The sequence below is a fragment of the Phlebotomus papatasi genome, chromosome 1 (assembly GCF_024763615.1).
Source record: "Phlebotomus papatasi isolate M1 chromosome 1, Ppap_2.1, whole genome shotgun sequence".
In the NCBI taxonomy this organism is placed as follows: Eukaryota; Metazoa; Arthropoda; class Insecta; order Diptera; family Psychodidae; genus Phlebotomus; species Phlebotomus papatasi.
The window spans coordinates 81,414,630-81,431,350 of NC_077222.1; the positions used below are offsets into that span (position 1 = coordinate 81,414,630).

General features: G+C 35.0%; 1 protein-coding gene across 1 annotated transcript in view; it reads right to left on the reverse strand.

Moving 5' to 3' along the window:
- The window catches only part of LOC129810345 (B-cell lymphoma/leukemia 11A), a 64,098-nt gene that overhangs the window by 19,183 nt on the left and 28,194 nt on the right, over positions 1-16,721 (reverse strand). Inside the window, exons 2-4 of the mRNA XM_055860757.1 lie at positions 5,797-5,955; positions 5,516-5,716; positions 4,835-5,056 (exon numbers count right to left, since the gene is read on the reverse strand). Of these exons, the coding sequence (XP_055716732.1) occupies positions 4,835-5,056; positions 5,516-5,716; positions 5,797-5,955 (582 nt within the window). The remainder of the gene's footprint in view (positions 1-4,834; positions 5,057-5,515; positions 5,717-5,796; positions 5,956-16,721) is intronic.

A 16,721-nucleotide genomic window follows, 5' to 3' on the forward strand; every position in this document is an offset into this window, starting at 1 on the left:
CATTAAAGTGAGTTGACTTCGGTACACCAAGTACGTGTGTCCAATTTTATCCTCAAAGTATCCAAAATAAAAAACTGGACAAAATTATAAGCCTTTCCCCTATACATTTTTTTAGAATACTCCGGAGGATGATGGAAATTGTCACCCTGTTTTACAAAGAAACGGAATACATCCATATTTTTGTGCTCTAAATGGGAGGGTATGAGGACTTATGCAAATGATGAGGTCAGAAGCGAGTTCATAAAAATCTCCTTCTTCCCCAGAGTAAGATGTGGATTTTGAGCTAGAACATACATAAAAACGGACGAAAGATGAGAATAAATTTATTATCCTCTACCACTTCACTCCTCTCACCACCGTGGAAAAAAAAACTGATAAAATAAATATGCGGGAAGAAGGACTAAAAAGACAAGAAGAGGACACTGTCTCGAATTATTGCACTAGACGAGACAGGAAGTTGAGGAAGCGCGACAAGAATTTTTCTACCATGCCCGTCTGCATCCATAACAAACCCCTTTTGCAGTAACTTTCCTAGCATAACATCTCTCTTCAATCAGGCCCATTCAAAAAGCAAAATATTTTCAAAATAGAGGGTGAAAGGTCGCTATAAATAATTTAGAAGGACTCTTTTTTTTATACCTCGAAAGCCCACTCATTCCCACAAAACTGGACATTGATATTTCATCCATTGGGGATTGTTCGTTGTTCATCAATTGTGCTTCTATGTGAAAAACCCTTTAACCTACATTTTTCAATGTAAATTTTTCAATGAATTCATCCCTTCTGTCGCCTATGTCACCCCCGGTTTGATTGAAAGACTCACCATGTGGACGAGGAGTGTGGGATGAGGGAGAATAGTAGTGGAAAAAAAATTATGAAACTCGCGATGTTGCTAATCATCTACTTTTGCTCTTTATCCTCTATTGTAAAGAATTCTATAAAGGGTAAGGAAGGGTTTTAAAGCTACTACAGAGCAAAAATGCTTCTCACATTGTCATCAGTTCAACTTTTTTTGCAATGTGTTCTCTGCTCTAAATCTCTATTCAAGTTTTTTTTTAATTCAATATAGAACGTTGCATTAAATGCTTAAGACTTCGAATTATAGTTTTAATTAGTTCTTTGACTAAGGCGGTATAAAATGGCACAAAAAATTTATCTTTGGAAGCGGAACACTGCAAATAGTAAAATATGCATAGGAAATATATTGATTTTAGTATATGTTTTTCAAAACTTATTAATTGAAAGGAAGATATACCCATTAAGAACCAAGTCTGTATCCCTTTTAATTTGGCAGTTTATTAAGTTTGTAGAGACAGGTGGGATTACATTGTGCTGGGGCTACATTGAAAATGCTATTTTTCGCATATTTCTTAAAGAATCTTGACCTACTCAGAAAAAAATATCTTGTTAAGCGGATAAATGGATTTTGTTAAAATTTTGTCAAATGTTATTTATTAATTTGACAAAACATTTTCCTACATTTTATATGGAAAAATATACTTTTCACAAACTTTTGACAAAATCCAGTTGGTTGACGATTTGACAAAGTTTTTCCATATTCTGTATGAAAGAACATCCTTCTCACAAACTTTTCTTGTTATTTTGACAAAACATTTTTTCAGAGTAGACATAAGTTAAGAATATATCCACAATTGTCTTGTGTATCTAAATTACATTAGGAAGCCATAAAGGAAGCTGAAGTCCCGCTTCCTTTATGGCCTCTTCACACTAGACAAATTTATGTCCATATTGAAGCAAATTCCTTACACTTGTGTAGGGAAAACTCTTCATATGGACATAAATTTCTCTAGTGTGTAGAGATCGCATTCAATGTAACCTCAGCTCAGTGTAGCCTCATCTACCTCTATTATTTACTTTGAATACCGATCGGGCAATTAAGAATAGTGATCGGCACAATTAGCTGATCACGTTAACTAATCGATGTTTATTAACCAATTAAAAATTGGTGCCATCAGCCGATCACGATGACTGATTGACATTTGTCAGCCGTTTACGATAACTGATCGACATCTATCAGCCGATTATAGTAACTTATCGTCGAGATATCGATAAGTTATTGATATATCAGCCGATCTGCAATATTTTTGCATTACAGATTATTATTACTTATACTGGATGAGGTTGTCAGTCCCATGCCCGTGGAATCAAGTCCAGTGAAGCTCCCTGGATGTAATCCGAAAATCTTTAACGTCAGAAAAATTTCTGGTGACCTAAAGGGGATTCGAACCCGGGACACTTGCATCATAGAGCAAGAAAGAAATTAAATTACAGAAATATAGATCGGCTTTAGTTTAGGGGCATTTTATAGGCATGGTTCACAACGAGTAAAGACCCAAATAGACTCGAGTTGATTCTTGATGACTATGTCACAAAAGATTAAAATTAAGATTAATACTCTCTGAACTGCGAGAATGCCAAAAAAGGATAGCAATTGTTTTATTTTTCCTCTCTCTTGTGTTTCGCTCGAAAACTGACCGAATCACAGTTGAAACGCATGGAAAATTGCTCGAGTAATATGATTCAAAAAGCAATTAATACTTACAGTAATATCTTACTCATCTTATTACTCCACTAGAGTGTTCTCTTTCTAACACACGTGATATTCCATTTGAAATTTTGCATACTATATACTTCTCCCTCCGGCTTTTCTTATTAACTCTTTCGCGTCTTTAGGGTCATATATGACCCGGGGAAAAAAGTTTCTTTTTGGCTATTTACATTAATTGAAATCTAACTGGAGTCTTGAGAAAATGAGCCAAGAATCTTACATCCTTCTATTATGATGTCGTGCACGAACAGATAGATTTCAATTAATGTAAATACCCAAAAAAAAACTTTTTTCCCAGAGTCATGACATTACCCTAAAGACGCGAAAGAGTTAATCCTATATGTGACACCACGGTAAGACTATTTAGCCTGTCGAATACGGTACTCTAAGAAAACGTTTTGTCAAAAGGACGTTCTTTGATACAGAATATAGAAATGTTTTGTCAGATCGGCGGTCAATTTGTTTTTATTGAAAGTTTGTCAAAAAGATGCTTTTTTATATAAAATGTGAGAGAAAGTTTTTTTTTTAGAGTAATAAGGGATTAGGTGACGGAAATTTTTGCAATGAACCTCCAATCGATGGCCCTAAGCCCTCAATGTAGGACAGTTTTGGATAAATTTTTAGTGCCAAATTCTACAGACTGGATATTCTCGAGGATTAAACTGAATCTGTTTGGGTTCTAAGCCTTCAAAACTATGTGCATGTTCCCGTGCAAACCATGATCACATTCCTCTAAAGTTTCTACCTCTATTTCTATAATTTTGAGTATATAAGAACTTAAGAGAAAATAAAAAATAACATAAAAAAGTATTATGGAAAATTCAAAATTAAAAGTTGAAAAAATTTTGTTTTTCAAAAATTAATTTTTATAAAAAAGTAAAAATTGAAATATAAATTATAAAGTAAAATCAAAGAAGATAATATTTAAAAAACACAAATATTGTTTTTTTTTTCGAAATAAAAAAAAACATATTCAAGAACGATTAGGATTGCGTCAGTCTTTGTTGTAACAGCTTTAAGGGCTTTGAGTATGACTTATACATGTCATTATAAAAGAACTCACAGTGTCCAGTCCTTGCTCAACTGAACAAAGACTTAGAATCGACGTCGAGTGGGAGGATTATGCAGTTTTGCACCCCCTTAACGGTTGACGAGTGCAGAAAACAAAAGATTTTGTCAGGATGTCGAGATCTCCATTCGCTCTTTTGAACATTTAACCTTTTGGAACAAATATGGGCAAAAAGTTGGATGGTTGGAGGAATTGGAAAAAGAGGACTCATTATTCGCAATTGGTGAGTGCGCAAAAGAGAAAGAGATCAACAATTGCATGAATTTGACGAAATTTAAATTCCATTCTTTTTTCCTTCCATCAACCACGGATGCATAAGTGAAAATAGCACACGATAGGGGTTCAAGTTCTCTCTGTGAATTTTTTCTCTTTTTTTTTATTCCCGTGGCTCTGTCAGGCCATCCACCCTCTTCCCCAAGAGTTCACCCTCATGTGGAAACCCCCGTGGATGAAGCTATTGTTTTGCAAAACGCGCCCAGGAGTGTCTCAGTCGCTTGTTTAATCGTTTTTCTGTGTTTGCTGGGCTACATAATAAGAATGAAGAGATTCCTGGCTTCGATAGCGCCGGACATCTGCGGTTGAATTGTTTTTTACATCTCTTCCTCCCCAGTCTTTCCTTTTTCCACACTCTGTGTCTCTGTAATTTAAATAACAGACGTCCCTGATGTGCATCTCTTTGAGTGCACCACAGCATCTCTTAATTTCAAAGACTCTCCCAAATCACACAGAATCTTCACTCTAATCGTAGAAACGATGAAAGAACTTCAAGAGAAAATAGAAATGAGTCTGTGGACAGACAGATTTTCATCTTTTCAACTTTATTCCTAGACAGATTTTCCTCAACTAGGTCATACCATGAATTCTATCCAGATACTCTTCCCATATCCCATTTCATATAATTTTGAGTGAATTAAATTCAGAAATTAATTACAATTATAAAAATCAATGTCCACCACGAATGTTTTCATTCATCCCATTTTGCCCATCGGTGTCAAAGGGTATAGTATGAATATTTAATTAAATGTAATTGATATGTCCAGAGGGTGAGAGGAAAATTCCATGTCCGTTGCGAAACATGGCGCAAAAGTCGATAGAAAAAATCCCTCCAGCATCCCAGTTATTCAGTCGAAGAGGGATTTTCCTCTTGCATTTTTGATTGACAGACTTTTGGGAGGGAGATATGCCATACAACTCACCGGTATTCATTGTGTTGGATTCTGCATCTGCAACTTGAGTTCTCAGCTTCTTGGCGGGATGTTTGTTGTCCACGAGAGGACTATCCTCGCCGTGACTGGAACTTGTGTCCATTCGTTCCTGCTTAATTTCCACCTCATCCCCTTTATTGACATCATCCATGCTACTGGAACCCAGAGGACTGCTAATTGTAGCCCTCCGGACTGGTGTCGATGGATCATTGTCTGAAAGATCATATGCAAATTTGCCTTGATATCCTATTTTCTTCTGTGGTCTACCACACAAAAATATGCAAAGCAATACACAGCTGCTGATTGCAGGCTTCAAACAAATGCTTAAACTTTAATCAAAATTATATGGTTGCAGAAGAGAAAGTATTTTAATAAGTTTTGAATAACACTACTTCCCCATAGACCTATCATAAAATTGTTTCAAAATGTTTAAGGAAAATTTCAAACATTAAATAACAAAAGAACTTCGAATATGTGATTCAATCATTTTCTCAAGAATTTGCCGTTTTGTTACGATGCAAAAGAATTGCAAAAAAAAACCAAAAACAACTTAAAACTTCTTCAGGGAACAATAAAACCGGAAAACACAAAAAGGCAACTTCAAATTTATAAAACACAAATCGTATATACGGTTAAAATTAATTCTTAAGCATTTGAAGATCAGGCACTTACCATCTGAGAGTCTCTTTGGTGTACTCGATGATCCTCCATCACCGAGAAGAAGGAGTTCGGCAGGACTTGAAAGTGGCGGTGAATGAACGCGCGATCCTGAGGGTTTTCTCGCCGAAATCGGCGCCGATATTGATGGTCGTCGAGTATTCACTAAGCTCAGAGGTCGTCCATCGTCTGCATCTCTGTCGCTTGGTGTACCACCTGCCAAAAAGCAATTTTTCCTCAATGCAAAAGAAGGCAAAATAAGGAAAACCCACCAAGATCGATTTTTATTGACTCACCTTGACTAAAACACTGTCCATAGTTTTCTTTATTGCATTGATTGACTTTATGCTGGATGAAACGAACAATATCCGATAGAGCGAAAGTCTTTTGACACGATCCACACGTCAGGATGTCCTGGAGACTACCCTCAGGTGTGTCTGCTGATGTATCGGAGTCTGAAGGGTGGGTCAGCAATTCAATAAAGTCACCGAGAAAGAAAGCAAGAGAATAAGACAAATAAGATAATTAAATTACTGAATTATAACACAGAGTGAGGTGAAAGGTACAACATTGATATTAATTCTATATTGGATTCTTGCCACCTTCCTCACTTAAATAGATTTGACGGCCATTTGGGAATGACCTCGAGGTCATCAGGAGGTATTTTCCCATACTACCTGAATTTTCATGAAAACGAGAAGAGCGTTCAGTGAACCATCCAGAAAACCACCCTTAAGAGAAAAACCATTTGCACCGAAATACATTAAATATCTTCTTTGGCCGTTAGTGTCAAGAACTCTCGAATGTCTTTCGCACTCACACTTTCCTGGCAATTCTCACTCCTTCTGGTCTCTGTCGTCTTCGCCACGATGAAGAGGTAGAAGGAGGTAATAAAATCTCGCACTTGGATTTATTTGTCAACCACCTCAAACCCCCAATTGATCCCACTCTCAGTCTTGCTTTTGCCTTATTCGCCAAACTAACAGAGAGGTCTCACTTAACGCGATTAAAGTTTCGATAAGCAATTAACATTAGGGTAAAGTTTGGAAAGGCGGACACGTAGGAAACAGCTCAACTTCATATTGATTTGGTTGCTAAAACCGCCTTTCATCGTTCGACTCTTTTAGTATATCAGACTTTCAATGTGTCCGACTTTCAGTGCTGTCCGACTTTACCAAATTATTAGATTCAAAGTAAATTATTGCACTTCAAGAAAAAAATTCATTACACTATTCTAATTCATCTATCAATTCTTATACACTGAAACATTATTGAGACGTATTTTTATATTTAGAAAACACGATGGGAACATTTTTTCATAAAATATTCATATATTTCAAAAATGCTTTATGGTGCCTACACACTAGAAGCAATTTTCGTCAAAAATTGCCTTTTTTAAAAAAAATTCTGATGTTTCTGCCTACAAGGATAGGGAAAATTTTCTTTAAAAAGGCATTTTTTAAAGAAATTTCTCCTAGTGTGTAGAGGCCAGGCAAAGAAAAAATGGTATCATTATCTCCTCTATGTCAATATAATTCATAGAACTAAAGGAATTAAATATAGCTAATTAATGATTTATCCGCGATAGAATTTGTAGAGAATTTATATTAACTTATATAAGGCAATATACTCGATATACTGGCTTTAGAATGTTCATATTTTAGAATTTGTTCTATAAGATCTCTATATATTGGAAGCATTTTTAGTTAAAAATAGCATTTTTGACAAAATTTTGACGTTTCCACCTACAGCAGTAGATGGGATTTCTTTCAAAAAAGTAATTTTTGACGAAAATTGCTTTCATTTTGTTGCCTTTACAGATTAATAAATGATTATTGTGAAAAGAAAAACTATTAGGGGTTCACAGTAAAACACTATCAAACACGCGTCGTAACGGTCACTGAATTTAAATTCTTCACATTCAATCATTTCAAAAAATATTTATTTATATAGTGTAACTGTCTAAGAAAAGAATTTGACAACCAAAATTTAGATTAGGAAACAGAAAGAAGGAAAATATTATCAAAATTAACGCAATGTCTAACTTTCCATGCGTAACTTTGCACACAAACCTTGCAGAATATTCTGCAAAGCGAGAAAAATACAACTAAATGTCTTTTTAATTTTTCACAGATTTACAAAAAGATTTATTAATTACACAGAAAAAAAAATTTGTAAAAATGTTCGTAAATGTTTGTGAATTCCTATGGAGAAGTTACAAAATGCTCGTGAACCGTATAACCCGCAAACAAGTTCGTAAAAGTTTGTATTTTTTCACAAACATTGTTCGTAACATGATCATTTGACAAACATTTTTTGTACTTTTACAAACATTTGTTCGTAAACACACAAAAAATGTTCGTAAAATTTTGTCATTTGTTCGTAAAACGTTCGACAGGAAAACAAACATTTACAAACAAATGAAAAAATTTTACGAACATTTTTTGTGTGTTTACGAACATTTACGAACAAATGTTTGTAAAAGTACAAAAAATGTTCGTCAAGTGATTATGTTACGAACAATGTTTGTGAAAAAAGTACAACTATTTACGAACTTGTTTGTGGGTTATACGATTCACGAGCATTTTGTAACTCCCCCATAGGGATTCACAAACATTTACGAACATTTTTACAAAATATTTTTTTATGTGTAGTGTAAAATTCATTAGTTTAAATTAGTATTTCTTAATTTAAGTTTTCTCTTAAATACAGGTTTTAGGATATTCATTTGTCTCGCGTAAATTGTGTCACGCCTGTACTCCTCAGACATTCCAAGAGTTGTTTGTTTATTTCCTCCCTGGAAATTCTGTGTCGCCAATTTGTGTGGCGAATGTAATTTTTGGCTGTATGTTGATTGCTTCTTCAAGTATAAGAAGAAATAAATGTAGATATTTTTGCCTGAGAAAGTTAATCAGAGTATATATTTTATGAAAGTGAAGGAGAGATAAGGAAATGAAAATGGGTGAAATTTTCTTCGATATTTTACCATTTGTCACAATTAGATTCACTTGCTTATAACGATGGATTTTTCGAATAGAAATGGAAATAATACTTTTCCCCCAAGGGCTTTTCTGAGAGTGATTGTAATGATATCCAGCAATAAATACTCTTCTCTGTCGATCACAAATTTCTTGCAAAAAGAAATTAACTGCAGAAATTTTTGTCGATATCTCCTTCCCAAAAATTGTTTTCTGAGGGTTAATATAGTGCCTTCTGACCGAATGATATTAATATGGAAATTGAGTGGAGAGGAAATGATTTTTCTGGGTAAAAGTTGGTGTAATCAGAAAAGGGCAAAAGTGGGAGAGGAGATAAAATGAGGAAAATAAATAATAAGGATTGTGATTTCCATTTTCAAGAGCATAGCGAGGCCCAGGGAAAAGATATATAGGAGAGTAAAAGAAGAGACAGATCGGTCTAAGAGATGTGTGGATTGCTTGTAATACGTTGGAAAAGGGATTAGTTTCGCCTTTTGTTTATGAACTCCCTCGAAAGTTTTCTTCCAGCTTCTTGTACTTCTTCTTCCATCCACCAAAAGACCAAAGTTTTAGTCTTCTCACACATATATACAACATTCAATGGGGTTGAAGAAAACGAAGAACAAATTGGTTCTCCATCTCCAAAAGTATTCTATAGTCTCACAACTTCGCACACTCGCACAATTTTCGGATACGCTTCAAGGGATGAAACCCACTAAACAATATTCACTTCAACTTGGTCTCCTTTTCAGGGATCTTCTCAAAGATTGGTGGAGAAAGAGTGGGTGGGACATGGTTTGAGTTAAATAGGCCAAGGGACTATGGTAGAAGAAAGTTTGAGAGCGCGGATATTCCCACTAACATCGCATTTACACCGAAGCACCTGCCTGAGAATGGGAGAGAGTTTAAGGTGTGAGTTCGACCACTTGGGAACCCAAGGATTTACCCATCCTATTCCCCACTTTCTTCCCTCAATCCACAAAACTTTCGTTATCTGCAAATTGACCCAAGAATTTTGTCCATTGCCTCAGGGATTTTTGGCTTTACCACACACCATCCCCTTATACCCATCCTTTAGGGGTTGTGGGAGCCAAACAACAAGATAAACAATATGATATAAGAGGAGTATGAGTTCGGGAATTTGTCATCGAATTGAATTCGCGAACTTTTCCAATAGGAATCATACTATCTTCTTGAGAGGAAATTCCTTTCCTTCTCTCTTTCTCTGCATGATCCTGAAGCAAGATTCCATGTAAGGGTGCACAACTTGGGGAATAAGGGGGTTTATTCAACTGTCTCAATTCCCAATTGTGACCATCATCCATTGCCCCAATCACACCAAGTGAACTCTCAACCCCCGAGAGAGTGGGCTTTTATTAAATTACAGAAAATTCTTCATCAAACCAATATGGCAATATGTGCTAAGCTCTTCGGGGGTGATTTTGTTAATCCCATAGAATTTTGATCAACACCCTCTCTCCCTAGGCAGCCACAAACCCACCAAGCATTAAATATTATTTGCCACACTATATGCATATATGGTTTTTGCGTGGAAATTTCGATGCTCCTATTTTGGGAAAATATTTTACGATATTGCATTGCACATTTATACCCCTTCAAAAGAGGTACCTTCCTCTGTGTCTGCTGTCCAAAAATCCATATGCTTTGTGCCTATTTTGTCACAGAAACAACGTGAAATATTTTCAATGGACAAATGCACCACCCTCAGCATCAAACGATTCCTTTTTTTTGCCCATGCATTAGTGTGTCCACGAATGGGGCAAAAATTAATCAATTTTGAGGGGTTGAGAAAATCCATCGAGCACACAGCTCAAGCATATGGCAGCAGGGATAAAATGGCAAAAGATCGAAACTGGGCAGGAGAGCAAAAGAGAGAGAGAGAATGAGAATCAAAATCCCTTCTGGACCATTGTTTAGAAACTTCCAATAGTCCCATCTCACTCATGAGGAGGCCACCTCTTAAAGTAAGGAGAAAATCTTGTGAAAAGGACTCTCGGGGCGTTTCCTTTTACCAACACTTTTACCATCCTTCAGCGCGCATGTGCTGACCATTGGTCAGTCTGACTTTGTCCTGCACAAATAGACTCATGTAACCTCATCCCATCCCTTAAAATTCGTCCCATGAGCTCTCTCCATTTTAGCAATACAGCATACCCCTCCCCTCAAGCAACTATGCAGCAATAAAGTTGAATTTTTCAATTTATATAGGTATATATATTTCGAAATTTTAAAAGCAATCCCCTGTTATTGAGGTCAACTGTTCAAAATGTCAATTAATATCACTGGGATAAATTTAAAATATAATTCCAATGTAGTGGGAGATTGTCAGGAAAAAGGATACAATTTACCCAGTTGAAAAAGTAGACAAATGAAATCACACAAATTTATGTGAAACTGTCTCTAAATAAATGGCAATAATCATTTAGCAACATTTTATCCCATCATCCTGTTTTTTCCGCTCGAATTGCACTCTGTGTTAATTAGAAGGATGTGTTTAAATATAAATTCACAGCTTTTATAATCTCTGGCATAACGTTATATTGGATTTTTTTTGGTTAATTAAAATTTTTCTTTTCCAATTGGTATATTAGTTTCGAATTTTAAATACCCTTAGTCCCATGCAGAGAATAAAAAGAGGTACAGTGCCCGCTCTCTAATCGACGGTTATCGACGGTTACATTTAAAATAATTTTGAGGTCATGTAAGGTAAAGTGCCCTCGAGTCGACCGGTTCCTCGACTCGACCGGTGGTCAATATTTGAATGCTTTATGGTGAATTTCTATAAAATTGTCACTGATTCGTATTTATATGGAATAATTAACTTATTAATGTTAGATCATACGTTAAATATTAATGCAAATATAAATAAATTGAATAAATAACTCTACCGGTCGAATTAAGGAACCGGTCGACTTGAGGGAACTTTACCATATCGATACCTGAGAATAAGAAAAGAACAACTCGATTTTTTGCGAAATTCGTTTTTTTCGCTTTTCGGGTACTCCTTGACACCCTCTACTTCCCCTGTGAATATTATACTGGAAAATAAATTATTCCCAAAGTTATATTGCTTTTTCTAAAAAAGCAAAATCTCACTCATTTTTCAATTCAGTCAGGATAAGAGCCGCATAACTCGACCGTGTGACGTCATCATTTTGCTTGTCAAAAGTATCCCGGCTGATTTCACGACAATGGATAAGCTATTATTTGGCTGCAAATTTGTATAGTCTTCAAATTGGTAATAACTAGTTAATAACTAATATAGTTAATAATAGTTAATAAATCTTCTAAAAAATTAAAAAAATGGATCAAAAACTAAAAAGTGGAAATTGAATACGAAATAGATGTAAAATGCTATTATTATCTATTATTATGCTATTACTTATCAAATATTACTAATATCTTGATATTTTTTTAAGTTCTCGAATATTGTAAAGTGTTGCAAAAACTGGATAAAAGCGATAAAATGCTAATTTATTATGCAGCAAACTTCTCCTTGGCGCGAGAGCTCATAACCTGTTAAGTTTAAACTGTTAACTGTAAAATTGGTTTGAAATAATAACAAGAAATATGTAAAAAATGAAAATAAAAAAAAATAATATAAGACCTATTGTTGGTATGGTTACCCGCCCTGGGAATCCTACTTCGCTGAAACACTTCCTCTTAGTTCGATAATTATATCTTTTTATTAATCAATTTTCACATGAAAGTCTTCTACATGTTCTTTCGGATAATTAGCCGCCATTCCACACTTCACTTCTTCTTCTTCCTCCTCTTCCAGTTCCCCATCCTAGACACACACCAACTGATCGACATCTCCCCTCACTACAGTTCCCACAGGGGGAATTCTGTGTGGAATTGTCACGCGTGAGTTAGAAACCCATCAATGCTAATCGAACTTTCTTCTTCTCTTTATTTAACGGGACGTCATCCATTGAATGGTTTCCCGTACCAATCGAACTTTTGTTCTCAAAATCACATGTGTTCGAAAATGCAATTAATTGATTTTTTAATGAAATCTCTCTTCAATTCAATGATTTTTCCTTGATTTGTTTAATAAAAATAATTGTCATTTAAATTGCCAGTAACCTCAAATGTGTAACTGGACTAGACTTGTAATGGTATAGTAAAGAAAAATAAGATGAAAATGCATTTTATGAGTTGTTCTTCTTTCCCGAATTCCTGTTGGAATTTCACAAAAAAAAATCTAAAATTCACAAATTACAAATGAGAATTTAAAAATTGTACAGACGAATATTAGTTGTATAATCCTTACCAAATTGCTAGAAAAAGAAAATTCAATGGAAATTGGCTTTTTGTTACGATAATCTGTGATAAATCACTTTGGCATTTTCTGCCAATTTTCAGAAAATTTATACAAAAACCACAAGAAAATAGGAAAATATATATTAAAAAATTAATTTATAAGTCCTATAACTGCTGTGGAAGTCTTGTGAATTGAAAAACTATTAAAAATTTGATTCTTTGTTAAGAATATCTGAAATAGCATAGTATGCCAACTTGGTAATCTACGTGATTTTTCGTCTCGGGTTTTAAAGTTGCACTATTGCGTGGATATCTCTTAAAAAATGGCAACTGATTTCGTTGGCGTCATACAAAGCGAGCGCTTTACGCCAAGAACAAAATGGACGACGAGCGCCTCTCACGCTTTTCATGCGTACTTCGCTTTCCTGTCGGCAGTACATCGAGAAAACCCTTTAAAGTGCGATAATCGAAATATCGATTTAATCGAATTTTCTATGAGGATAATGTGTTTATAGGTATAGTTTATGCCTAATGGGAAATTGTCAATGAATCTGTCACAGTGATTAAAAACACGTGGTGGTTCAGAGCAATGGCCGCGATGGATTAGTATACATAGATAGTGATGCGTATGGGGAATGATATCGAAACAATTTTGACAAAAGATTCGTGACCAGCCGGGTCTTTTGGCAGCGTGGGAAAACTCGAGTTGTTTGGGTCTTATCCTGAGTTTTTGATATGACAGCTGAGGAAAAATATGTTACAACTCGGAAAATATTGTAATAGTTATTAAAATACACATTATTTTGTGAAAATTTTATGGAATTAAGATAGCTATTATAGAATCCTTTCGTTTGATGTACAATATTAGAAAAGTGAAGTTAAATTAATTGATTTATTAGCAAATGCAAATCTCAGCTTTAAATCGCTCTCCTGTAAAGTTGGCCATTCGCGAGTTGTTCTTTTCTTATTCTCAGGTATCGATATGTTATGTGTGTTCAGCAATGAAAATGAATTATCCTCTGATGTTTTTGTTTAATAAATGAAGTATAATAGCATAGAATTCTCTAATTATGTCTTTTTAAGCTTCTTTAAAACTTTTATTCTAATTCTACAAAAAAAAACTTGTATTATATTTTCGAGATGTTGAACAAATTCAAAAAATCCATCCGGAACATCTGTCGTATTGTCTCCCAATTATCCGGATAACGAAGCGAGCACTGTAGAAATTTGTGAAAGGGAGACAAAAGTTGGTTAAGGTAAAGGCGTCAATTTGGAGTCAATCATCTTCTTGACAATTGGAGTGCGATTTTCGTTTTTGTCTCCTTTAAGTCAACGTGAAACAAAAAACGTCGGAAAATGCCAGTGGTAGGCAAAAATTGGCCATATTAGCACTAAACCTACTGACCGTTTTTGGTCGTTTTTCGGTCAAATAACAAACTGCGGTAGGGCCCAAATAGCCTCAGGCTGATCCTCGAGAATATTTAGCCTGTGAAATGTAACAGTAAAGATTTATCTCAAACTGTCATACACTGAGGGCCAAGGATCATCGATTAGAAGTCCTTTGCATAAATTTCCTTTACCTTATTCTTTACTGTCAAATTTTACAGGCTAAATATTCTCGAGGATCAGCCTGAGTCTATTTAGGACCGTAGGGTACTCAACAATTTTGTCTTGGAAAAGAGCAAAAAATTAAAATTTAAACACTGAAAAATATATTATACATGCATATTTTAAGGAATTCATAAAATTCGATAGTGACATTGTTCCGTTTAAATATGTGTTAATTTTAAAACGGTCAATTTGACCGGGTCTTGGTAGGTCTAGTGTTAGGGAGTATGTCAACCAACATGATGATGATAATCGTCACTTTTAGTGAAAAAAGATTAGGCGCTACGACCAACTAACTTTCTGGGATTTTTCCATTTTTATAATTTGTCTCTGTTAGAATTCTGTCACTAACTCTGAAGACGGCGGCATACGCACGCTTTGAGGGGCTAATAAAATTATAATACAATAAGGTAAAGTGCTCTCAAGTCGACCGATTTCTCGTCTCGACCAGTAGAGTTATTTATTCAATTTATTTATATTTGCACTAATATTTGGCGTATGATCTAACATCAATAGGTCAATTAATCCATAAATAAATACGAATCAGTGACAATTTTATAGAAATTCACCATTAAAACATTCAAACATTGACCACCGGTCGAGTCGAGGAACCACACATAATTTTGGACCACCAAATGACCTGTTTGTATGCAAAAAAATTATTTTAGTGTGATATTTCGATAAAAATATAAAACTGCAATCTTTTTTCTTGGCACTTTGTTGGTCACATGGTAGAGCACTCACTCTATGATGTAAGTTTACCGATTTCAAATCACTTTTAGATGATCACCAAGATTTTCTCTAGAGTTAAAGGTGATCAAATTGCATCCAATAAGCTTTACTGAACTTGATTCCGTAGGACATGGTGCTGACAATCCCTTTACTATACTAGGAAATATTATAATGATTTTCTTTAGATATCCTGTTTAGGGGTAACTGAGGCACTTCTGATTTGGGGAAGCTTTAAAATTGGGTTTTTTCTCATATTTTTAAATGGAACATAAACCAATTGCAAATTGGTTTGACCAAAGTGTATGATGTATCCACCCAAAATTAATAGGGTGAAGTGGGGCACTTTTGGAGTTGGGACTTTTCTTCTGTTTAAGTGGAACTGAGCCATATCATAATGTAAATTGGTTTCTCAATCTGTTTGTGCACCTAAATTATATCACATATCAAATTATATCAAAAATAAGGCTCAATTTTATTCAAAAATATGTGAAAAATCCCAATTTCAAAGGTGCCCCACTTCCCCCTATAGTGTTGATTGTAAGGGATAACCTGACCCTACGCAAAACGCTCTTTTGCTTAAATAAAAAAAATTCCTATAGAATGTTGCTTATGCATCAGTAACATTTGAACAATGTTGCATCAAATATTATTCCGTGAAAATTAATTGAAACTTTTTGGGTGGATTTTCATAAAAATCCCCGGAATAGTGTTTATTGAAAGAATTTTGTTTAGGGTAAGGGAGTCCCCTTGGAAACCCTCCTCTTCTAATGCATCAATTTGATCATTGTGGTCACACAGCTAATTTCTCTCAAGCGACATTTTTGCAAAATTGTCCCTCTCTTTGGTATCAACCCTCAAACCCAGTTTTCTTCATCATCCAGTCCAAAAATGATTGAGAGGGTGGTTTTCACAGTCATCACCCCTTGGACAGTGACAATCAAACATTTTTCTTCTTATGGCCAGCAATGAATTCACACAATTCATTCCTGCAGATGTGAAGTACTGCAGATGGATTGAATAAAAAAACCATTTCTAGAGTTGATTTTATATTATTATTTTCTTGCCCTATTGAACGTTTTTTTTTGTCGTGAGAAAATCCAAGTAATATAGGTAAAATCAAAGAAATAGCACGACGAAAGGAAAAGAGGTAAGAAAAATTTAATTAAAAGACGAAATGTGAGAAGATTGATTGTTGATAGGAGATCTGTTAAATAGGTTTTAGAGAGCAAGAGACGTTTCTTTCAAAATAAACCTTTTATCCTTGAACATTTGTAGAAAAATATTTTTTCTTCTTCAGTACATGTATGCTATTTTTGGTTCTGTTCTCCCACCACTTAGTATTTTTTCTCGTTCAACCAAAATTCCCTTAGGCCATAAATGACAAAGTATCAATTGAAAGCTCTCCAATCCATCGAAATCACATGAGAAAATTCATGAATATTGCACGGATGGTGGAAAAATGTGACAAGTTGTTGTTGCCTCACCCAAAAATTGGGTACGGAAAATTGATGGAAAATTGCTACCACAGAACAATTTTCTCTCAATAGGATGAACCACAGAGGCCCCAGATAAATTGTTTCATCAATTCGATACACAACGCCAGAAATGATCCTAAT